General features: G+C 45.0%; 1 protein-coding gene across 9 annotated transcripts in view; it reads right to left on the bottom strand.

Moving 5' to 3' along the window:
* The window catches only part of LOC148443297 (uncharacterized), an 84,335-nt gene that overhangs the window by 57,363 nt on the left and 642 nt on the right, over positions 1-26,330 (bottom strand). The window contains exons 2-8 of one of the 9 annotated variants that reach the window (XM_088463005.1): positions 25,853-25,893; positions 25,492-25,656; positions 24,894-25,130; positions 23,589-23,666; positions 23,339-23,436; positions 22,816-23,182; positions 13,882-16,864 (exon numbers count right to left, since the gene is read on the bottom strand). In XM_088463005.1, the coding sequence (XP_088319131.1) occupies positions 15,702-16,864; positions 22,816-23,182; positions 23,339-23,436; positions 23,589-23,622 (1,662 nt within the window). In that variant the 5' untranslated portion in view covers positions 23,623-23,666; positions 24,894-25,130; positions 25,492-25,656; positions 25,853-25,893 and the 3' untranslated portion in view covers positions 13,882-15,701. Of the gene's footprint in view, positions 1-13,881; positions 16,865-22,815; positions 23,183-23,338; positions 23,437-23,588; positions 23,667-24,893; positions 25,131-25,491; positions 25,657-25,852; positions 25,894-26,330 lie in introns of those variants that run through there. The other 8 variants (XM_088463004.1, XM_088463007.1, XM_088463008.1 and 5 more) reach the window with 8 other exon arrangements.

Genomic DNA, 26,330 nt, shown 5'->3' with positions numbered 1-26,330 from the left:
TTAAGCCGAGCAGCAACCTGGATCGCTGAACCTCTGATGCCTTTAATGAGCACCAAAAATTAAATATAGAAGTCTCTTCCGGATTATTGGTACTAAGGAAAAGGGCCTCCTGTACTGCTCTATGAGCCTCCCGGCTGAGACAACAGGTGGTTACCTAATCTCCAAGGGCCCGGGACAACTCTTCTACTCCCTATGTCCCATTTCGATCTATGGACATGTGAATAAAAGGAGTAGTCCCTTATTGTAGGCTGTTTGGCTCTCCAGACATCGAACAGTCCGTACTCTGCTAAAAGCTGCTGAAAACCCTTGGAAAACTCCTGTGGTCTACTTGAACAGGAAGTCGTTGGACGGGATCTATCCATAGTTGGATCGAGAACCATGTTAAAGTCTCCGAGGAGTAGTAGTGCCTCTTTAGAGTACTTCTGCAATGTCAAACAAAATTTTCTACAAAAAGATAGTTGCCTAGTGTTGGGGACATATAAAACTAAGGTGACTTCCACGGTGTCTAATAGTCCTACCAAAATTAGATATCTTCCCTGTGGGTCTATGTGCTGTAAAATCAATGAGAATGAGCAATGTTGGGAAATAAGGAGGGTTACTCCTGCCTTCTTGTGAGGCCCATTAGCTGTGTAGCAATGAGGGAATCTAGCATTGCTAAAGCTCGGAGGGGTAGACTGCTGAAAATGGATCTCCTGGATTGCTACAATATGGGCTTTAAGCTTATGAAAATATTTCAGTGCTAAACGTCTCTTTTGGGGAGAGTTCAAAAGTAAGGGACTGGCGCCCCCCCCCCCTCTTTATAGGAATAATTATACTTCAGAATTAAAACTTAAATATTTGCAAATAAAAACAAAAGTAATAAGTTTTTAAATAACTAAAACTCTTTATGGAGCTATCTGGGGCTGCTGTGAAGAACAGGCAAACAGGAAATTAACTACTGCACAAAATTCTTACCCCGTTACCCACCTGTTCATCCCCCTTACTAGACTATATGGACAAAGCTATCAGGGGTTACCCACTCCACTTACTTGGGTTACAGATTGATGGCAGGTCTCTTGTGGGCTGGTCTCCCTGGCTGGCAGGCTGCTGGTCTCCCTGGCTGGCAGGCTGCTGGTCTCCCTGGCTGGTGCTGGTTGTTGGACTCCCTGGCTGGCAGGCTGCTGGTCTCCCTGGCTGGTGCTGGTTGTTGGACTCCCTGGCTGGCAGGCTGCTGGTCTCCCTGGCTGGTGCTGGTTGTTGGTGTCACTGGTTGGCAGGCTGCTGGTCTCCCTGACTGGCAGGCTGCTTGTCTAATTAGATGCAGCATGCAGACTCAGCAAAGGGAAGTAGAATCCATGTGCAGGTGGAACGCATATTTCCTTTCTACTTCCCTTCCTGTGTACACACAGCACAAGTCCACTCACTAGTCACCTAACCCTATACAGGTAATCATTTGTCTAGTAGCCAGTCATTTAAAATTTGACCCACCCCCACTGAACCTACTTCCTGGACCTCATCCAATCAGGATGGGGTGTGGGGGACGGGTGATAGAGAGGACGGAGACTTCAAGTACTGTAATTTATGTTATTAACACTTTGCTGCCAGCCAATGGGAGGCATTGTGGGAGGAGGATTTGCTGTGTGATATAGAAGCTGTATATAGTACACACACACAGCCGGCCCTAGCCAAATTAGTGCTCTAGGCAAGATTTTGGGTGGTGCCCCCCTCCCCGTGGGATCCTCAAAAGGGGTGTGGCCTCAAGGAAGGGGCCCTGGCCCAGCACCCACCTATCCCAGCACAGCACTGTATCAGCACCCACCACCCCTATCCCAGCACCCACCACCTCTATCCCAGCACAGCACTGCATCAGCACCCACCACCTCTATCCCAGCACAGCACTGCATCAGCACCCACCACCTCTATCCCAGCAGAGCACCCCTCTCCCAGCAGTGAGCACCCCAGCCCTCTCCCAGTTCCAAACTTACTGTACTTGAGTGTAGACTGCAGAGCAATCCGGCTCAGGGTATAGCAAGCCACGGGCGGTGGACCCACTTTCCCCACCTCAGGCTGGCACGGGCGGTGGACCCGCTTTTCCCATCTCAGGCTGGCAGGCCGCAGCTGTGTGTGATGATTGCTGGAGGCGGGACCCAGAGCCGTGAGGTGACTCGCTATTCCGAGCTCCACAAAGGCCCATGGTGCAGCAGCCCTTCCGTGACCATTACTAAAAGTCCTGAATGAGCCTCTGCCCATGTGCAGAAGCTCATTCTGATTGTGTGATGCCTCAGAGCCGGCCCAGCGCTAACACCAGCCGCTGTTCAGTACTCCGACCCCGCAAACTGCCGCCGGCTGTTCCGCCATTGCCCGCTCACTGTTGCTGCTGATAGGCCCGATCGGAGCTGTCACCAGAGCTCCGATCGTGGATGCTGCACAGCGGCAGTAGCAGCTGCCAGAGTTTCTGCCCAGCCAGGGGCTCCGGCCATGTCTGCACCCAACCTCCACCGGCCGTAGGTGGGCTTGGATGCCCCTAGGCATTTGCTTAGTTTGTCTATGTCTAGGGCTGACCACACACACACACACACACACACACACAATACACACACACACAATACACACACACAATACACACACACACACTACACACACACACACAATACACACACACACACTACACACACACACACTACACACAATACACAGAGCAGTCAGGGAGGAGGGGCTCAGGCTGCTCAGCTCCAGGACAGTGTTTCCTGTCACACTGCAGCTACATTGTTTCACAGGTCACTGACATGGTAAAAGAACTAACCAGCTGACATCTGTGTGTGTGATACCGCTGGATGGCGCCCCCCCCCCTTGGCTGATGCCCCTGGAAAGTGCCATCCCAGCCAATAGGTGGATACGCCCCTGGTCACTGGCCATAACTGAGCAGCAGCCATGGCTGGGAGAGCACAGAGCCAGACGAGTGCCTATCCCATCCACCCTGGCCGAGGGAAAGACGGAAACACTGGACTGGAAGGTTAGTATGTGGGAGGGACTGCAATGCTGCCGAGAGCCGGCCAGGCCAGAGTGGGCTGGGTACAAGCAATGTGCAGGGGCCCCTAGGGGACCTCACTGCCTATAATTCAACCCTGATCTATTGGAAATATGATGTAAATAATGTATTGTACACTGAATAATTATAGCACCCTCTATTGGAGAGATATTGTATATCCAATTACTGTGTATCATGTTATCAGATCGTTGTCACCTCTATAGAACTGGTAGAAAATGTTTTAAAATTTAGATTATTATAACACCACATGTTGGAAATAAATTCCGTGATACTCTGATCAAAATTGCCCATTATTCTAATGTACAAACATCAAGATTGACTCCACATCTGCTCCACAGCAACGGAACCGGAAGTGGCACCATTCTAAAGAGAAGACTGTTACTATAACAGTGAGCACTTTGGAAATTACCCTCTATGCCTTGATAAAGATATATAGGGGGTCATTCAGACCCGGTCGTTAGCGCCGATGCGCTCGGACCGGGTCGATGGCCCCCCACAGAGCATGCGCGCGACGGCGCCGTCGTGCGCATGCGTGAGACCCGCTACGACCGACAGCGACCGGTCGTAGCGGGTCTCGATCCAAAGGGGGCGAGCTGTCGATGTTGATTGACAGCTTGCCCCGTTTGGAAGGCGGGCCAGGGGGTGTGGCAGCCCAAATGGAGGCGTTACTATGGGAACGCCTGCCGTTTGGGGGAGGCCCCACTGACATCACTAGTGATGTCAGTGGAGAGCTTCCGGCTCTGACAGAGCCAGAAGCTCTCCGGGGCTTACGACAAGTGAGACCCTACCCTAGGGTCTCGTCGTAAGCCCCGATGGTCGCGATGGTCTCTGACCATCGCGACCATCACCTGAGCGGTCGTTTGAGCTGTGGGTGTAAACCCACAACCTAACGACCGCAACAGAGGCGGGCAGTCAGGATGCAAGTGGCCGCCCAGTTTCTGAGCGACCGCTTGCATCCTCTGTCCGCCTCTGAATGAGGTCCATAGTGTCTTATTTATCAATGAGTTTTAACATTCACAACGAGTGATTAAACTCGTTAATTATGATAAATGGTGCTCCAGCCAATCAGCTCCCAACTGTCATTTTTGAACCAGATTGGGAGCTGATTGGCTGGAACATCATTATCATACACAATGAGATTTATCACTCGTGAATGATAAAACTTGTTGATAAATGAGGCCCATAATATCTGGAAATGCATTGGCTGTAGGTGGAGCGGCATACCGGTACCCTGGAAGAAGGTAAGACCTTTGTTTGCACCATCTAGTTTTTTGAAACCGGACTTGAACCGGTTATTAGTGATTCCTAAGAGCATCACTGGTCACCTGTATGGCGCCTACTGGGTAATACGTTTTGTTTATATATAAATGTGTCAGGCACATCCATGCACTATAATATTCTTTTCATTACCTTTTAATAAAAATCTATTGGTCCTACAAAACGAAATCTTAATATGAGAGGGAGAGTATGCATAGTGGTGAGTACGGTACTCATGTGATTTCCATCCTCCATTTGCATAGACACACATACATGTTTGGTATCACTACTGTCAGTGTAAGTGAGGTACGCCATCATCACTGACTGCTAATACCAGTAACATTACTTATACCAGCTAATGATACCTGTATATGAGAGGCAGAGTATGCATAGTGGTGACTATTGTACACATGTGATTTCCATCTCCCATTTGCATAGACACACATACATGTTTGGTATCACTACTGTCAGTGTAAGTGAGGTACGCCATCATCACTGACTGCTAATACCAGTAACATTACTTATACCAGCTAATGATACCTGTATATGAGAGGCAGAGTATGCATAGTGGTGAGTACAGTACACATGTGATTTCCATCACCCATTTGCATAGACACACATACATGTTTGGTATCACTACTGTCAGCGTAAGTGAGGTACGTCATCATCACTGACTGCTAATACCAGTAACATTACTTATACCAGCTAATGATACCTGTATATGAGAGGCAGAGTATGCATAGTGGTGAGTACAGTACACATGTGATTTCCATCTCCCATTTGCATAGACACACATACATGTTTGGTGTCACTACTGTCAGTGTAAGTGAGGTACGCTATCATCACTGACTGCTAATACCAGTAACATTACTTATACCAGCTAATGATACCTGTATATGAGGCAGAGTATGCATAGTGGTGAGTACTGTACACATGTGATTTCCATCACCCATTTGCATAGACACACATACATGTTTGGTATCACTACTGTCAGTGTAAGTGAGGTACGTCATCATCACTGACTGCTAATACCAGTAACATTACTTATACCATCTAATGGTACCTTTATATGAGAGGCAGAGTATGCATAGTGGTGAGTATGGTACACATGTGATTTCCATCTCCCATTTGCATAGACACACATACATGTTTGGTGTCACTACTGTCAGTGTAAGTGAGGTAAGCCATCATCACTGACTGCTAATACCAGAAACATTACTTATACCAGCTAATGATACCTGTATATGAGAGGCAGAGTATGCATAGTGGTGAGTACAGTACACATGTGATTTCCATCTCCCATTTGCATAGACACACATACATGTTTGGTGTCACTACTGTCAGTGTAAGTGAGGTACGCTATCATCACTGACTGCTAATACCAGTAACATTACTTATACCAGCTAATGATACCTGTATATGAGGCAGAGTATGCATAGTGGTGAGTACTGTACACATGTGATTTCCATCTCCCATTTGCATAGACACACATACATGTTTGGTATCACTACTGTCAGTGTAAGTGAGGTACGTCATCATCACTGACTGCTAATACCAGTAACATTACTTTTACCAGCTAATGATACCTGTATATGAGAGGCAGAGTATGCATAGTGGTGAGTACGGTACACATGTGATTTCCATCTCCCATTTGCATAGACACACATACATGTTTGGTGTCACTACTGTCAGTGTAAGTGATGTACGTCATCATCACTGACTGCTAATACCAGTAACATTACTTATACCAGCTAATGATACCTGTATATGAGAGGCAGAGTATGTATAGTGGTGAGTATAGTACACATGTGATTCCCATCTCCCATTTGCATAGACACAGATACATGTCTGGTATCACTACTGTCAGTGTAAGTGAGGTATGCCATCATCACTGACTGCTAATACCAGTAACATTACTTATACCAGCTAATGATACCTGTATATGAGAGGCAGAGTATGCATAGTGGTGAGTACAGTACACATGTGATTTCCATCACCCATTTGCATAGACACACATACATGTTTGGTATCACTACTGTCAGCGTAAGTGAGGTACGTCATCATCACTGACTGCTAATACCAGTAACATTACTTATACCAGCTAATGATACCTGTATATGAGAGGCAGAGTATGCATAGTGGTGAGTACAGTACACATGTGATTTCCATCTCCCATTTGCATAGACACACATACATGTTTGGTGTCACTACTGTCAGTGTAAGTGAGGTACGCTATCATCACTGACTGCTAATACCAGTAACATTACTTATACCAGCTAATGATACCTGTATATGAGGCAGAGTATGCATAGTGGTGAGTACTGTACACATGTGATTTCCATCTCCCATTTGCATAGACACACATACATGTTTGGTATCACTACTGTCAGTGTAAGTGAGGTACGTCATCATCACTGACTGCTAATACCAGTAACATTACTTTTACCAGCTAATGATACCTGTATATGAGAGGCAGAGTATGCATAGTGGTGAGTACGGTACACATGTGATTTCCATCTCCCATTTGCATAGACACACATACATGTTTGGTGTCACTACTGTCAGTGTAAGTGAGGTACGCTATCATCACTGACTGCTAATACCAGTAACATTACTTATACCAGCTAATGATACCTGTATATGAGGCAGAGTATGCATAGTGGTGAGTACTGCACACATGTGATTTCCATCTCCCATTTGCATAGACACACATACATGTTTGGTATCACTACTGTCAGTGTAAGTGAGGTACGCCATCATCACTGACTGCTAATACCAGTAACATTACTTATACCAGCTAATGATACCTGTATATGAGAGGCAGAGTATGCATAGTGGTGAGTACAGTACACATGTGATTTCCATCACCCATTTGCATAGACACACATACATGTTTGGTATCACTACTGTCAGTGTAAGTGAGGTACGTCATCATCACTGACTGCTAATACCAGTAACATTACTTATACCAGCTAATGATACCTGTATATGAGAGGCAGAGTATGCATAGTGGTGAGTACAGTACACATGTGATTTCCATCTCCCATTTGCATAGACACACATACATGTTTGGTGTCACTACTGTCAGTGTAAGTGAGGTACGCTATCATCACTGACTGCTAATACCAGTAACATTACTTATACCAGCTAATGATACCTGTATATGAGGCAGAGTATGCATAGTGGTGAGTACTGTACACATGTGATTTCCATCTCCCATTTGCATAGACACACATACATGTTTGGTATCACTACTGTCAGTGTAAGTGAGGTACGCCATCATCACTGACTGCTAATACCAGTAACATTACTTATACCAGCTAATGATACCTGTATATGAGAGGCAGAGTATGCATAGTGGTGAGTACAGTACACATGTGATTTCCATCACCCATTTGCATAGACACACATACATGTTTGGTATCACTACTGTCAGTGTAAGTGAGGTACGTCATCATCACTGACTGCTAATACCAGTAACATTACTTATACCATCTAATGGTACCTGTATATGAGAGGCAGAGTATGCATAGTGGTGAGTATGGTACACATGTGAATTCCATCTCCCATTTGCATAGACACACATACATGTTTGGTGTCACTACTGTCAGCGTAAGTGATGTACGTCATCATCACTGACTGCTAATACCAGTAACATTACTTATACCAGCTAATGATACCTGTATATGAGAGGCAGAGTATGCATAGTGGTGAGTACGGTACACATGTGATTTCCATCTCCCATTTGCATAGACACACATACATGTTTGGTGTCACTACTGTCAGTGTAAGTGAGGTACGCCATCATTACTGACTGCTAATACCAGTAACATTACTTATACCAGCTAATGATACCTGTATATGAGAGGCAGAGTATGCATAGTGGTGAGTACGATACACATGTGATTTCCATCTCCCATTTGCATAGACACACATACATGTTTGGTGTCACTACTGTCAGTGTAAGTGAGGTACGTCCTCATCACTGACTGCTAATACCAGTAACATTACTTATACCAGCTAATGATACCTGTATATGAGGCACTGTATGCATTGTGGTGAGTACAGTACACATGTGATTTCCATCTCCCATTTGCATAGACACACATACATGTTGGTATCACTACTGTCAGTGTAAGTGAGGTACGCCTTCATCACTAACTGCTAATACCAGTAACATTACTTATACCAGCTAATGATACCTGTATATGAGAGGCAGAGTATGCATAGTGGTAAGTACAGTACACATGTGATTTCCATCTCCCATTTGCATAGACACACATACATGTTTGGTGTCACTACTGTCAGTGTAAGTGAGGTACGCCATCATCACCAACTGCTAATACCAGTAACATTACTTATACCAGCTAATGAAACCTTTATATGAGAGGCAGAGTATGCATAGTGGTGAGTACAGTACACATGTGATTTCCATCTCCCATTTGCATAGACACACATACATGTTTGGTGTCACTACTGTCAGTGTGAGGTACGTCATCATCACTGACTGCTAATACCAGTAACATTACTTATACCAGCTTATGATACCTGTATATGAGAGGCAGAGTATGCATAGTGGTGAGCACGGTACACATGTGATTTCCATCTCCCATTTGCATAGACACCCATACATGTTTGGTATCACTACTGTCAGTGTAAGTGAGGTACGCCATCATTACTGACTGCTAATACCAGTAACATTACTTATACCAGCTAATGATACCTGTATATGAGAGGCAGAGTATGCATAGTGGTGAGTACGGTACACATGTGATTTCCATCTCCCATTTGCATAGACACACATATATGTTTGGTGTCCCTACTGTCAGTGTAAGTGAGGTACGTCATCATCACTGACTCCTAACACCAGTAACATTACTTATACCAGCTAATGATACCTGTATATGAGAGGCAGAGTATGCATAGTGGTGAGTACTGTACACATGTGATTTCCATCTCCTATTTGCATAGACACACATACATGTTTGGTGTCACTACTGTCAGTGTAAGTGAGGTACGTCATCATCACTGACTCCTAATACCAGTAACATTACTTATACCAGCTAATGATACCTGTGTATGAGGCAGAGTATGCATAGTGGTGAGTACGGTACACATGTGATTTACATCTTCCATTTGCATAGACACACATACATGTTTGGTGTCACTACTGTCAGTGTAAGTGAGGTACGCCATCATTACTGACTGCTAATACCAGTAACATTACTTATACCAGCTAATGGTACCTGTATATGAGAGGCAGAGTATGCATAGTGGTGAGTACAGTACGCATTATAATTTGCACCTTGGGGGTGATTCATGTCACCTGTACAATACCCCAAATGAACAACTGAGCTTACTGTGATCAGCATAAAACACTACACATTGCTGGATCCTCTTATATATTACATGTATCTGTGAGGAGCACACGCTGATCAGTATAATCCATCCATGGGAGAGAAATGGGGAATAATGACCTCGGGATGAGTAATATATATAAGGAACGTACAGTTACAGTCATTATCTGTATCACCATAATATACATCACATAGTCTATGTACCTTCACCAGTGACCACCTTGGCAGCGCCGCTCTTCAGCGCTATACACATTATATCACATAGTCTATGTACCCTCACCAGTGACCACCTTTACACACTATATCACATAGTCTATGTACCCTCACCAGTGACCACCTTGGCAGCGCCGCTCTTCAGCACTATACACATTATATCACATAGTCTATGGACCCTCACCAGTGACCACCTTGGCAGCGCCGCTCTTCAGCACTATACACATTATATCACATAGTCTATGGACCCTCACCAGTGACCACCTTGGCAGCGCCGCTCTTCAGCACTATACACATTATATCACATAGTCTATGGACCGTCACCAGTGACCACCTTGGCAGCGCCGCTCTTCAGCACTATACACATTATATCACATAGTCTATGGACCCTCACCAGTGACCACCTTGGCAGCGCCGCTCTTCAGCACTATACACATTATATCACATAGTCTATGTACCCTCACCAGTGACCACCTCGGCAGCGCCGCTCTTCAGCGCTATACACATTATATCACATAGTCTATGGACCCTCACCAGTGACCACCTCGGCAGCGCCGCTCTTCAGCGCTATACACATTATATCACATAGTCTATGTACCCTCACCAGTGACCACCTCGGCAGCGCCGCTCTTCAGCGCTATACACATTATATCACATAGTCTATGTACCCTCACCAGTGACCACCTTGGCAGCGCCGCTCTTCAGCGCTATACACATTATATCACATAGTCTATGTACCCTCACCAGTGACCACCTTGGCAGCGCCGCTCTTCAGCACTATACACATTATATCACATAGTCTATGTACCCTCACCAGTGACCACCTTGGCAGCGTCGCTCTTCAGCACTATACACATTATATCACATAGTCTATGTACCCTCACCAGTGACCACCTTGGCAGCACTATACACATTATATCACATATTCTATGTACCCTCAGTAGTGACCACCTTGGCAGCGCCGCTCTTCAGCACTATACACATTATATCACATAGTCTATGTACCCTCACCAGTGACCACCTTGGCAGCACCGCTCTTCACCATTATACACATTATATCACATAGTCTATGTACCCTCACCAGTGACCACCTTGGCAGCGCCGCTCTTCAGCACTATACACATTATATCAAATAGTCTATGTACCCTCACCAGTGACCACCTTGGCAGCACCGCTCTTCACCATTATACACATTATATCACATAGTCTATGTACCCTCACCAGTGACCACCTTGGCAGCGCCGCTCTTCAGCACTATACACATTATATCACATAGTCTATGAAGGTCTGCGGGATGGATCTTGTAGTGTTATTAGGAGACAGCAGCCAGATCACTGAGGCCTTTATTCCCGGCCCTTGTAGTGTAGATTTGTGGTGCCGACAATAATTTTCTCTCTGCTTTGTATTATTTATGCAGAACCCACACAATTCATAAAAATACCATTAGTTTCCTTATTTCTCCTAAAAAGGCCAAAATAATCTCCCCAAAGGAGACAAAAACATTTTTCATTGAATTGCAAGAAAGTGAATAACAATGGCCCTGATTCAGAGCCGGTCGCTATTTGCGCTCGCTCGTCCAGAAAATAGGGGTGGCTATTCAAATGAACCGTTAGCTGTTTGCTGTCTGTTCACGCCTCTAGGTCTGAACGAGCGAACAAAACTTGCGGTCGTTTTTTGGGAAACTACGCCCCCTGGCCGCTCGCATCCGACGTCATGTCCGCTATTTATTAGATTAATCGAGTACATCGAACAGGGTATGAACTGCTCGCTATTCTTGTGGTTGGTTTTTGCTACCACAATTTTGCGAGCAGTTCTGGCTAAAAAAAAACTCAGTGCCGTGGTCAGTGACGCTGCTGTTTTAAATATGCACACCCATAAAACGCCCGTTTTGACCTTTAAGCACGCCTGCGTTCTGATTTCCACTCCCCGTTTTCAAGCACCTTCCCCTGTTACCACCCACATACGCCTCATCCTGTCACTCAAATTATCAGGCATTCGCTTATTTGCGAGCACATGAATTTCGGCCGCACTGACTGGTTCGCGCATGTGTATAACGATCCGTACGCATGCGCAGTTTGGCAAACATCGCTCGGAGCGAACGAGCTGCCGCTTACGAGTGGCTCTGAATGAGGGCCTATGTTTTTAATTTTTTCTCTAACCACCACTATGAAATACTTTGTGGTTTGTGTACGTCACCATAAATCCACCATTCCAACAGCAAACAGCTGGATTCTACCCATAAGTTTCTATAATAAAATGTTTTAAAAAATAATAATATATTTTATCTTCTCTGTGTATGACTGATATACATAAAATGTATCCCCTATATAACAATGACGTGGTCTGTTATTACTGCAGAGAGTGGTGCTGATATCTAATAGTATAATAATGTATTTTATCTTCTCCGTGTATGACTGATATACATAATATGTATCCTCTATATAACAATGATGTGGTCTGTTATTACTGCAGAGAGTGGTGCCGATATCTAATAGTATAATAATGTATTTATCTTCTCTGTGTATGACTGATATACATAAAATGTATCCCCTATATAACAATGACGTGGTCTGTTATTACTGCAGAGAGTGGTGCTGATATCTAATAGTATAATAATGTATTTATCTTCTCTGTGTATGACTGATATACATAATATGTATCCCCTATATAACAATGACGTGGTCTGTTATTACTGCAGAGAGTGGTGCCGATATCTAATAGTATAATAATGTATTTATCTTCTCCGTGTATGACTGATATACATAAAATGTATCCCCTATATAACAACGACGTGGTCTGTTATTACTGCAGAGAGTGGTGCTGATATCTAATAGTATAATAATGTATTTATCTTCTCCGTGTATGACTGATATACATATAATGTATCCCCTATATAACAATGACGTGGTCTGTTATTACTGCAGAGAGTGGTGCTGATATCTAATAGTATAATAATGTATTTATCTTCTCTGTGTATGACTGATATACATAAAATGTATCCCCTATATAACAACGACGTGGTCTGTTATTACTGCAGAGAGTGGTGCTGATATCTAATAGTATAATAATGTATTTATCTTCTCTGTGTATGACTGATATACATAAAATGTATCCCCTATATAACAATGACGTGGTCTGTTATTACTGCAGAGAGTGGTGCCGATATCTAATAGTATAATAATGTATTTATCTTCTCTGTGTATGACTGATATACATAATATGTATCCTCTATATAACAATGACGTGGTCTGTTATTACTGCAGAGAGTGGTGCTGATATCTAATAGTATAATAATGTATTTATCTTCTCTGTGTATGACTGATATACATAATATGTATCCCCTATATAACAATGACGTGGTCTGTTATTACTGCAGAGAGTGGTGCTGATATATAATAGTATAATAATGTATTTATCTTCTCTGTGTATGACTGATATACATAAAATGTATCCCCTATATAACAACGACGTGGTCTGTTATTACTGCAGAGAGTGGTGCTGATATCTAATAGTATAATAATGTATTTATCTTCTCCGTGTATGACTGATATACATATAATGTATCCCCTATATAACAATGACGTGGTCTGTTATTACTGCAGAGAGTGGTGCTGATATCTAATAGTATAATAATGTATTTATCTTCTCCGTGTATGACTGATATACATAAAATGTATCCCCTATATAACAATGACGTGGTCTGTTATTACTGCAGAGAGTGGTGCTGATATCTAATAGTATAATAATGTATTTATCTTCTCTGTGTATGACTGATATACATATAATGTATCCCCTATATAACAATGACGTGGTCTGTTATTACTGCAGAGAGTGGTGCTGATATCTAATAGTATAATAATGTATTTATCTTCTCTGTGTATGACTGATATACATAAAATGTATCTCCTATATAACAACGACGTGGTCTGTTATTACTGCAGAGAGTGATGCTGATATCTAATAGAATAAAGACAATACTATAAGTGTCACTCGAGTGATCTATTCCAGTCTTATAGTAAGGACACATGGAGGATTAGGAAAGATTAGATCTGATAGGTGATGTATGAGGAGTTATACAGCAGCTATACATAGATGGGGGGTCATCCTCTAATAAGATATAACACATTATACAAATCTAAAAACAATAATTAATTCACATGTGGCTTAATAAAGATGCATTATAAATGAAATGTACAGTATTTAATATGAAAATATTAATGATAGAAATTACAAACATAATACATATAGATCATATAAAACACAGGTCACTGATATTCAGGCTAATTCTGATTACAAATAAGTGGGCACCAATAATAGTAAATAGAGAACCAGATGTAAATGGTGACGTCACAAGCTAATAGGTGATGGAAAGAAGTTTGGTGCATCCGGGTAATGGCCAGTTGGCAGATAGTTATATTACCAGGTTGCTGTGACAGAAGTCCGTCCAGTCTTTAGCAGGAAAGCTCGCAGTGGGTGATGGCTGGCCGGTGTAATCGCTGGATGTTCCCATATTCCTGCTTTCACTCCTGGTCCAGATAAGGAAGGACAAGTGTCCCAACCGTGTCCAGTGGATAAAGTTACTAACGCATTTTGGTGTGGAATTAGACCCACAACCTCATCAGAAGCATGTATTATACAGTATAATATGGCTGCCTTATATACCCAAGGAGCACATCAAACAAGCATCAGGGGGGAACCATAATTAGTCATGTGATATGTAAGACCAATAAATATATTACATAGAAAACAATCAGTATCTAATGTATAATCAGCAAATGAGTTTGTAAAAACAATATAAACCCTAAGAATAAAAAGGTCCATTTACCAATTAATGCAGCACAGCAGCCGGGCCCAAGTCCGTGTCACATGATGTATTCAACAGCACATGATCGGAACGAACCAATCATGTTAATCTCTGCAGAGTTCCAGAATGAACTAGAGAGGGAGTCTGGATAATCAGATCCACCCGGTCATGTGATATAAACACACACACATGACTGGAATGGACCAATCAAGGAGATATCTGTAGAAAAACCAGCAAGAGGCTTTGATGATTTGTTCCACCCAGTCACATGGTAAACCGCAATCACATGACCGGTTACACCAGTAACAGTGAGTAAGAGTTGTCATGGGGAAGATATAGAAATACAGGTCTCCAGGAACATAGCATGTGTACAATGTCACATGATGGAGCTGACCAATTCCAATTATCACATGTTATATATATCATAGCGATTCTCCTAAGTTATAACACCATAAGGTATAAATTACATACATGATATAGTAAAGATAACGGATTTGTGATCTGTATAGCGGCAGCATCATCCGGAATCAAGATCACGTTATAAACACATTATAATATCATATTGCATAGTTATAAGGTTGATAATATTAGTAATAACGTGCGATAGTGTCCACTAGTGAGTCACATGATATGATCACACCCACGCGCCCAATTACACTAATGAGGGCAGATAGATAGATATCTATCTAAGCAAATTAATATTTGTCCTAGGTCACTATTGGAGACTTATTCTGCAAATACTTAGAATATGAAGAGCTTAGATTTAGGCATAATGAGAACCACATGGAAAGTATCACGGTATATTCTGATACTGGAATCATACTTATATAAATATATATAATTTCCTGCGTGTATTAATATTAGATAGTATACATTTTAATGCATCTTTACCAAGCCCTATATTATTTATTGTTGTTGAGATTTCTTTAGCGCTGCACGTTCCTCCTCTTTTTATATTAATGACACATACCAATTATCTGTGGATGAAGAACTTAAAATGCTGTGTGACTGGAGTGTTACTAAAACCATGTTTTGTATTAGTTCATAGAAAAACTTTTTTCATGTGTGACATCTGATGTGTAACAAGGTTCGTTTTACGTGTAAAACATTTCCCACACTCAGAACATGGAAATGACTTCACACCTGTGTGACTTCTCTGATGAATAACAAGATCTGATTTATATGTAAAACATTTCTCACACTCAGAACATGGAAATGGTTTCTCATCTGTGTGACTTCTCTGATGCACAACAAGATTTGATTTCTGTGTAAAACATTTACTGCACTCAGAACATGGAAATGGTTTCTCACCTGTGTGACGTCTCTGATGCACAACAAGATATGATTTCCGTGTAAAATATTTCCCACACTCAGAACATGGAAATGGTTTCTCACCTGTATGACTTCTCTGATGTGTAACAAGAACAGATTTCTGTGTAAAACATTCCCCACATACAGAGCATGGAAACGGTTTCTCACCTGTGTGACTTTTCTGATGAATAACAAGATCTGATTTATATGTAAAACATTTCTCACACTTAGAACATGGAAATGGCCTCTCACCTGTGTGACTTCTCTGATGCACAACAAGATATGATTTCCGTGTAAAATATTTCCCACATTCAGAACATGGAAATGGTTTCTCACCTGTGTGACTTCGCTGATGTGCAACAAGATATGATTTCTGTGTAAAACATTTCCCACACTCAGAGCATGGAAATGGTTTCTCACCTGTGTGACTTCTCTGATGTGTAACAAGATGTGATTTCAGTTTAAAATATTTCCCACATTCAGAACATGGAAATGGCCTCTCACCTGTGTGACATCTCTGATGTGTAACAAGATTTGATTTCTGTGTAAAACATTTACTACACTCAGAGCATGGAAATGGTTTATCACCTGTGTGACGTCTCTGATGAAAAACAAGATCTGATTTATATGTAAAATATTTCCCACACACAGAACAGGGAAATATTTTATCAGGTGTATGAGCTGCTCTATGTGTAACAAAAGCTGAGGTATCAGGAGAACATTGGTCACAATTAGAGGGATCAGATGATATATCTGCACTGTGAGGTACTGGATGTATATTTAGCATAACGGGATTATCTCCTGGAGATTCATGTGTGGTGTTATCTTCTATTTTAATATCTGTAGACAAGATGAGATCTCCCTCTAAGTCATTCCTGCTTGTGCGTCCATCTGCTGGAAATACAATAACTATTATTATTATTCAGAGTTCTTCATAAAGCTCACACATTTCACAGCGCCTTACAGAGAATATTTGGCCAATAGGCTTACAATCTATATTCACAACCATATCTACTTGCACACACAATATGCTTTATTTGGGTCACAGGTCAATTAACCCACCAGTATGATTTTTCCAGGAAAAAAAATGCAAAACTCCACACATCACTTTGGTTGAAAATTAAACTCATGAACTTAGTGCTGTGAGGCAGCAATCCTAACCCCACTACACCACCATGTTATAAATTAAGAGGTTTAGCTGTTTAATTTTATGTATAATTTGCATATACAAACAGTGACCACATTATTACATTAACAAATGAACCAACAAGAAACAAGACTCTCATTGAACAGATAAAATGACACAAGCACATTATCTGCACAAGTCATAGATCCAGCCACAAGGACAATCTCAACCAGTGATGGACAATATCCATCTAGACCGCCCTCATACATAAACAGGGGAAACTTGTGGGATAATTACTAACAGCTGCGTCCACACTACACAAAGTTCTCCAGGTGGATACATAAATAGCAAAAGCAGCCTCTATATGGTCCTCTGGTCATCCTCAGGGAGAGAAGCCCCACCAGAGTCATGCTACTAAACTAGGGTAATGATTCACTGTATTTAATTGCTCAGAGGGAGGAAGAGCGATAGGACAGAGCTACACAGAATGATGATGGAACACAGAGGGGGAGGCAGCAGGACAGGGTAGGGAATGTCCAAGGGCAGAACGGGGGAGGCAGCAGGACAGGGTAGAGGAACGGCACAGAGCGGGGGAGGCAGCAGGACACAGTAGGGGAATAGAGCAGGGCACAGAGGCAGCAGGACAGGGTAGGGGAATAGAGCAGGGCACAGAGGCAGCAGGACAGGGTAGGGGAATAGAGCAGGGCACAGAGGCAGCAGCATAGGGTAGGGGAATGGAGCAGGGCACAGGGCAGGGGAGGCAGCAGGACATGGTAGGGGAACGGCACAGAGTGGGGGAGGCAGGACAGGGTAGGGGGAACGGCACAGAGCGGGGGAGGCAGCAGGACATAGTAGGGGAATAGAGCAGGGCACAGAGGCAGCAGGACAGGGTAGGGGGAATAGAGCAGGGCACAGAGCGGGAGAGGCAGCAGGACGGGGTAGGGGAATAGAGAAGGGCACAGAGCGGGGGAGGCAGCAGGACAGGCTATGGGAACGGAGCAGTACGCAGAGTAAGGGAGGCAGCAGGACAAGGTAGGAGAACGGCAGAGGGCACAGAGTAGGGGAGGCAGCAGGACGGGTAGGGGAATGGCACAGAGCGAGGGAGGCAGCAGTACAGGATAGGGACTATCCAAGGGCAGAGTGGGGGAGGCAGCAGGACACAGCAGAGGAAAGGCACAGAGCAGGGGAGGCAGCAGGACAGGGTAGGGGAATGCCCAAGGGTACAGAGCGGAGGAGGCGGAAGGACAGGGTAGGGAATGTCCAAGGGCAGAGCGAGGGAGGCAGCAGGACACAGTAGAGGAAAGGCACAAAGCAGAGGAGGCAGCAGGAGAGGGGAATGGCACATAGTAGGGGAATGCCCAAGGGTACAGAGCGGGGGAGGCAGGACAGGGTAGCGGAATGCGCAAGCGTACAGAGCGGGGGAGGCAGCAGGACACAGTAGAGGAAAGGCACAAAGCAGAGGAGGCAGCAGGAGAGGGGAATGGCACATAGTAGGGGAATGCCCAAGGGTACAGAGCGGGGGAGGCAGGACAGGGTAGCGGAATGCGCAAGCGTACAGAGCGGGGGAGGCAGCAGGACAGGGTAAGGTAATGCCCAAGTGAACAGAGTGGGGGAGGCAGCAGGACAGGGTAAGGTAATGCCCAAGTGTATAGAGAGCGAGGGAGGCAGCAGGACAGGGTAGGGAATGTCCAAGGGCAGAGCGGGGGGGCCGCAGGACAGGGTAGGGAATGTCCAAGGGCAGAGTGGGATAGGCAACAGGACACAGTAGGGGAATGACACGGAGCAGGAGAGGCAGCAGGACAGGGTAGGGGAACGGCACAAAGGCAGTAGGACAGGCTAGGGGAATGGCGCAGGGCACAGAGTGGGAGATGCAGCAGGACAGGCTAGGGGGAATAGAGCAGGGCACAGAGCAGGGGAGGCAGAAGAACAGGGTAGGGGAATGGTGCAGGGCACAGAGCAGGGGAGGCAGAAAGACAGGGTAGGGGAATGGCACAGAGCGGGGGAGGAAGCAGGACAGGGTAGGGGAATGGCATAGAGCGGGGGAGGAAGCAGGACAGGGGAGGGGAATGGCATAGAGCGGGGGAGAGAGCAGGACAGGATAGGGGAATGGTGCAGGTCACAGATAAGTAACAGCAGAATGAGGAAGACAGCAGGAGGGCAGAGAAGGATACAGAGACAGGTCAGCAGATAAAGTGTAACAGTACAGAGCATCTAGGCACAGAAAGTGAAGAAGGAACTGTGCAATTACGGGTGTGTGGTTGTATCTGTGTGTGTGATGGGTAGTACACAGTATACTGACAATCACATAATATTCAAAAAACATAGTGGGTGCTGTCACATGTGGTAGTGCACAAGCCAGAATCATGGCTGTTATATGGGCTTTCATCAAATTGACCAGTGATTTACTTAGTATAGCTACATCCTTTGCACTGATGTATGAGATACACCAGAGAGTGTGGGGAGGAGACTGGTCAGATCTCTGGGCTGGTAACACACAGTGACATGATGTGAGGGGAGAGCAGGAGTATAATAGGGGCTGATGGCTCCTGATGTATGAGATACACCAGAGAGTGTGGGGAGGAGACTGGACAGATCTCTGGGCTGGTAACACACAGTGACATGATGTGAGGAGGAGAGCAGGACTACAATAGGGGATGATGGCTCCTGATGTATGCGATACACCAGAGAGTGTGGGGAGGAGACTGGTCAGATCTCTGGCCTGGTAACACACAGTGACATGATGTGATGGGGAGAGCAGGAGTATAATAGGGGCTGATGGCTCCTGATGTATGAGATACACCAGAGAGTGTGGGAAGGAGACTGGTCAGATCTCTGGGCTGGTAACACACAGTGACATGATGTGATGGGGAGAGCAGGAGTATAATAGGGGCTGATGGCTCCTTATGTATGAGATAAACCAGAGAGTGTAGGGAGGAGACTGGTCAGATCTCTGGGTTGGTAACACACAGTGACATGATGTGAGGGGGAGAGCAGGAGTATAATAGGGGCTGATGGCTCCTGATGTATGAGATACACCAGAGAGTGTGGGGAGGAGACTGGTCAGATCTCTGGCCTGGTAACACACAGTGACATGATGTGAGGGGGAGAGCAGGAGTATAATAAGGACTGATGGGTCCTGATGTATGAGATACACCAGAGAGTGTGGGTAGGAGACTGGTCAGATCTCTGGGCTGGTAACACACAGTGACATGATGTGATGGGGAGAGCAGGAGTATAATAGGGGCTGATGGCTCCTGATGTATGAGATACACCAGAGAGTGTGGGGAGGAGACTGGTCAGATCTCTGGGCTGGTAACACACAGTGATATGATGTGATGGGGAGAGCAGGAGTATAATAGGGGCTGATGGCTCCTTATGTATGAGATACACCAGAGAGTGTGGGGAGGAGACTGGTCAGATCTCTGGGCTGTTAACATAGTGACATGATGTGAGGGGGAGAGCAGGAGTATAATAGGGGCTGATGGCTCCTGATGTATGAGATACACCAGAGAGTGTGGGGAGGAGTCTGGTCAGATCTCTGGGCTGGTAACACACAGTGACATGATCTGAGGGAGAGAGCAGGAGTATAATAGGGGCTAATGGCTCCTGATGTATGAGATACACCACAGAGTGTGGGGAGGAGACTGGTCAGATCTCTGGGCTGGTAACACACAGTGACATGATGTGAGGAGGAGACCAGGAGTATAATAGGGGCTGATGGCTCCTGATGTATGAGTTACACCTGAGAGTGTGGGGAGGAGACTGATCAGGGCTGGTAACACACAGTGACATGATGTGAGGGGGAGAGTAGGAGTATAATAGGGGCTGATGGCTCCTGATGTATGAGATGCACCAGAGAGTGTGGGGAGGAGACTGGTCAGATCTCTGGGCTGGTAACACACAGTGACATGATGTGAGGAGGAGACCAGGAGTATAATAGGGGCTGATAGCTCCTGATGTATGAGATACACCAGAGAGTGTGGGGAGGAGACTGGTCAGATCTCTGGACTGGTAACACACAGTGACATGATGTGAGGGGGAGAGCAGGAGTATAATAGGGGCTGATGGCTCCTGATGTATGAGATACACCAGAGAGTGTGGGGAGGAGACTGGTCAGATCTCTAATTAGGAAACACACAGTGACATGATGTGAGGGGGAGAGCAGGACTATAATAGAGGCTGATGGCTCCTGATGTATGAGTTACACCAGAGAGTGTGGGGAGGAGACTGGTCAGGGCTAGTAACACACAGTGACATGATGTGAGGGGGAGAGTAGGAGTATAATAGGGGCTGATGGCTCCTGATGTATGAGATGCACCAGAGAGTGTGGGGAGTAGACTGGTCAGATCTCTGGGCTGGTAACACACAGTGACATGATGTGAGGAGGAGAGCAGGAGTATAATAGTGACTGATGGCTCCTGATGTATGAGGTACACCAGAAAGTGCGTGGAGACTGGTCAGTTCTCTGGGCTGGTAACACACAGTGACATGATGTGAGGGGGAGAGTAGGAGTATAATAGGGGCTGATGGCTCCTGATGTATGAGATACACCAGAGAGTGTGGGGAGGAGTCTGGTCAGATCTCTGGGCTGGTATCACACAGTGGCATGATGTGAGGAGGAGAGCAGGAGTATAATAGGGGCTGATGGCTCCTGATGTATGAAATACACCAGAGAGTGTGAGGAGGAGACTGGTCAGATCTCTGGGCTGGTAACACAGTGACATGATGTGAGGGAGAGAGCAGGAGTATAATAGGGGCTAATGGCTCCTGATGTATGAGATACACCAGAAAGTGCGTGGAGACTGGTCAGATCTCTGGGCTGGTAACACACAGTGACATGATGTGATGGGGGAGAGCAGGAGTATAATAGGGACTGATGGCTCCTGATGTATGAGGTACACCAGAAAGTGCGTGGAGACTGGTCAGTTCTCTGGGCTGGTAACACACAGTGACATGTGAGGGGGAAAGCAGGAATATAATAGGGGCTGATGGCTCCTGATGTATGAGATACACCAGAGAGTGTGGGGAGGAGACTGGTCAGGTCTCTGGGCTGGTATCACACAGTGACATGATGTGAGGGGGAGAGCAGGAGTATAATAGGGGCTGATGGCTCCTGATGTATGAGATACACCAGAGAGTGTGGGGAGGAGACTGGTCAGATCTCTAAGTAGGAAACACACAGTGACATGATGTGAGGGGGAGAGCAGGACTATAATAGAGGCTGATGGCTCCTGACGTATGAGATACACCAGAGAGTGTGAGGAGGAGAATGGTCAGATCTCTGGGCTGGTAACACACAGTGACATGATGTGATGGGGAGAGCAGGAGTATAATAGGGACTGATGGCTCCTGATGTATGAGGTACACCAGAAAGTGCGTGGAGACTGGTCAGTTCTCTGGGCTGGTAACACACAGTGACATGATGTGAGGGGGAGAGTAGGAGTATAATAGGGGCTGATGGCTCCTGATGTATGAGATACACCAGAGAGTGTAGGGAGGAGACTGGTCAGATCCCTGGGCTGGTAACACACAGTGACATGATGTGAGGGGGAGAGTAGGAGTTTAAGAGGGGCAGATGAGTCCTGACTTCCCCACTTGGCAGACACATTTAATGCCTTAGTTTGTACTGAAAAAAGATGGTGTAGGATAAGAGATTGTTGTAGTGACTGAATGAGGAGAATTTGTGACATTTTTTCAGTAATAAGTGTTTATTACTCACCTGTGCAGATATCTGTAGGGATTTCCTCCTCCTTACACTGCTGATCACCCCTCACATACGTCTCTTCTTCTCCCTCTATATCTTCTGCCTTCATATCAGTCACATACATCTCTTGTTCTCCCTCTATATCTTCTGCCTTTATATCAGTCACATATGTCTCTTCTTCTCCCTCTATATCTTCTGACTTCATATCAGTCACATACGTCTCTTCTTCTCCCTCTATATCTTCTGCCTTCATATTAGTCACATACGTCTCTACTTCTCCCTCTATATCTTCTGCCTTTATATCACTTACATAAGTGTCTTCTTCTTCTTCTTCTTCTTCTTCTTCTATATTTTCAACCTTTATAAATGCCAGACCTTCATCCTAAATAACCCATAACACAAAAAAATTATTTAAGTCTGATGTAATTACATGAAATAAAACAATAGAATATCAGTGTATAAGACACACACCGCTTCTCTACAGATCATATAGTGACAGTCACTGTTGTATATTGGTGAGACCCTAAATCCCATCTACCTGATGCTCCTGTGGTGTCCTGCGATTCTCCTCTGTACAATCCTGTGAATACAGAGGTCGAGGACATCTCTCTGGGGTATTTCTGTTACTGGGTCCATCTGTAGGAGACACACAGTAACTGGGTACTATATATATATATATATATATATATATATATATACATACATACTGTATATGTGATTAAGAGATTACATGTATATAAGGAGCCCCCATACCTGCTCTCCAGTACAGAAAACGAGTCTCCTCTTACCCAGTGATGTGAGGGGCCAATAATTCTCCATCATCAAGTCCTTGTACAGAGCCCTGTATTCCTCTATATACTCCCCTCCTGTATGGAGACATAGACAGCGACATCCTGATATCTTATAGGAACCTGACACACACAATGATAGTGTCATCACCCAGACACATCCCCTGTGTTACTGTATAATGTCCCATTCCCAGCAGTCACCTCTCCAGTCATCACCCAGACACATCCCCTGTGTTACTGTATAATGTCCCATTCCCAGCAGTCACCTCTCCAGTCATCACCCAGACACATCCCCTGGTGTTACTGTATAATGTCCCTTACCCAGCAGTCACCACCCAGACACATCCCCTGTGTTACTGTATAATGTCCCATTCCCAGCAGTCACCTCTCCAGTCATCACCCAGAACCATCCCCCGGTGTTACTGTATAATGTCCCATTCCCAGCAGTCACCTCTTCAGTCACCAGACACATCCACTGGTGTTACAGTATAATGTCTCATTCCCAGCAGTCACCTCTCCAGTCACCACCCAGACACATCCACTGGTGTTACTGTATAATGTCTCATTCCCAGCAGTCACCTCTCCAGTCATCACCCAGACACATCCCCTGGTGTTACTGTATAATGTCCCATTCCCAGCAGTCACCTCTCCAGTCATCACCCAGACACATCCCCTGGTGTTACTGTATAATGTCCCATTCCCAGCAGTTACCTCTCCAGTCATCACCCAGACACATCCCCTGGTGTTACTGTATAATGTCCCATTCCTAGCAGTCACCTCTCCAGTCATCACCCAGACACATTCCCCGGTGTTACTGTATAATGTCCCATTCCCAGCAGTCACCTCCCCAGTCATCACCCAGACACATCCCCTGGTGTCACTGTATAATGTCCCATTCCCAGCAGTCACCTCTCCAGTCATCACCCAGACACATCCCCTGGTGTTACTGTATAATGTCCCTTTCCCAGCAGTCACCTCTCCATTCACCACCCAGACACATCCACTGGTGTTACTGTACAATGTCCCATTCCCAGCAGCCACCTCTCCAGTCATCACCCAGACACATCCACTGGTGTTACTGTATAATGTCTCATTCCCAGCAGTCACCTCTCCAGTCATCACCCAGACACATCCCCTGGTGTTACTGTATAATGTCCTATACCCAGCAGTCACCTCTCCAGTCATCACCCAGACACATCCCCTGGTGTTACTGTATAATGTCCCATTCCCAGCAGTCACCTCTCCAGTCATCACCCAGACACATCCCCTGGTGTTACTGTATAATGTCCCATTCCCAGCAGTCACCTCTCGAGTCAGCAGCTGAATGATCTTGTTGGTGAGTTCCAGAATCTTCTGGTTATTGTCTCTCATGTATCAGTGAGTGAGGTGGAGGCACCGTGATGGGGCTCTGGGTCCTGCTCAGTCCTCCTGACACACAGGGACGGCTGCTGGGTGTCTGACACTTACTGGATGTCTTCTTCACTACTGTGTAATCCTGGGTAGTGCAGAAGCCATCAATAGAAGGCTAAAATTATAATTCACCTATATGGAAGTTTTTAATAGTTAATTGTGCATAACTGATATCACTGTGACATTCCCAGATCCCCTCACCTCCCAAGTCATATCCCTCTATTATTACTATAGATATAAGTGATGTCACTGTGACACTCCCAGACCCTCTCACCTCCCAAGTCATATCCCTCTATTATTACTATAGATATAAGTGATGTCGCTGTGACACTCCCAGACCCCCTCACCTCCCCAGTCATTCCCTGTATTATTACTATAGATATAAGTGATGTCACTGTGACACTCCCACATCCCCTCCCCTTCCCCAGTCATGTCTCTGTATTATTACTATTGATATAAGTGATGTCATTATGACACTCCCAGACCCTCTCACCTCCCCAGTCAGCAGGTAGATGATCTACAGGGTGAGATTTAGTATCCTCTCAGTCATCTGAATTCTGTCCTTGTCCATCATCAGTGATCAGTAATTTATACAGGGCACGTCTCACCCTCACATGACTTCTAGTAACAAGGATCTGACTGCACCCTGCACAGAAATCTAGAAATAAATATAATTATTAGAAGCTATTTCTTACCAGTTATTTATCTAGTGAGCACATATTACACAGTGCTTTACAGGGGATATTTAGTCACATCTGTCTCTGCCCCAGGGGAGCTTACAATCTACATTTCCTACCACATGGACAGCGCACGCACACACACACACACACAATTTATGAAAGAAGCGAACTAACCTACCAGTGTGGCTTTGGAGAGTGGGAGGAATCCAGATCACCTGGAAGAAACCAATGCAAACAGGGGGAGAACATACAGAATCCACACATACAGCACCTTGGTTTGAAATTAAAGTCACGACCCCAGAGCAGAGTAGAAGTGCTGTCCACTACGCTATAGTGTTGCCTATATAAACATAATAGTACACTGAGTGACCACTAATCCCCTCATTCCCGGAGACATAGTCTTGGTCAGTGTTTCTCAGAAGTCCCTCAGACCCAGCTTCATAGGGCTGCTCAGTGACCACCAGACGGCATTGCTGGAGGTCACAAAAATGGTCCTCTCATGGCCAAGAGTCCAGGACCTCCACGACACATACTTGATGCAATTTGCCTAAGGATGCGGACCTGATCAGACACTTGTATTATAGTAAGAACGAAGTCTGCACCACCTGTATTATAGTAACAACTGGGTCTGTACCACCTGTATTATAGTAAC

The sequence above is a fragment of the Taudactylus pleione genome, unplaced genomic scaffold (genome assembly GCF_031769625.1).
Source record: "Taudactylus pleione unplaced genomic scaffold, aTauple2 ptg001312l, whole genome shotgun sequence".
NCBI classification, from domain to species: domain Eukaryota; kingdom Metazoa; phylum Chordata; class Amphibia; order Anura; family Myobatrachidae; genus Taudactylus; species Taudactylus pleione.
Note: the sequence above shows the minus strand (reverse complement) of the source record. Positions and strands in the feature narration are given on the sequence as shown.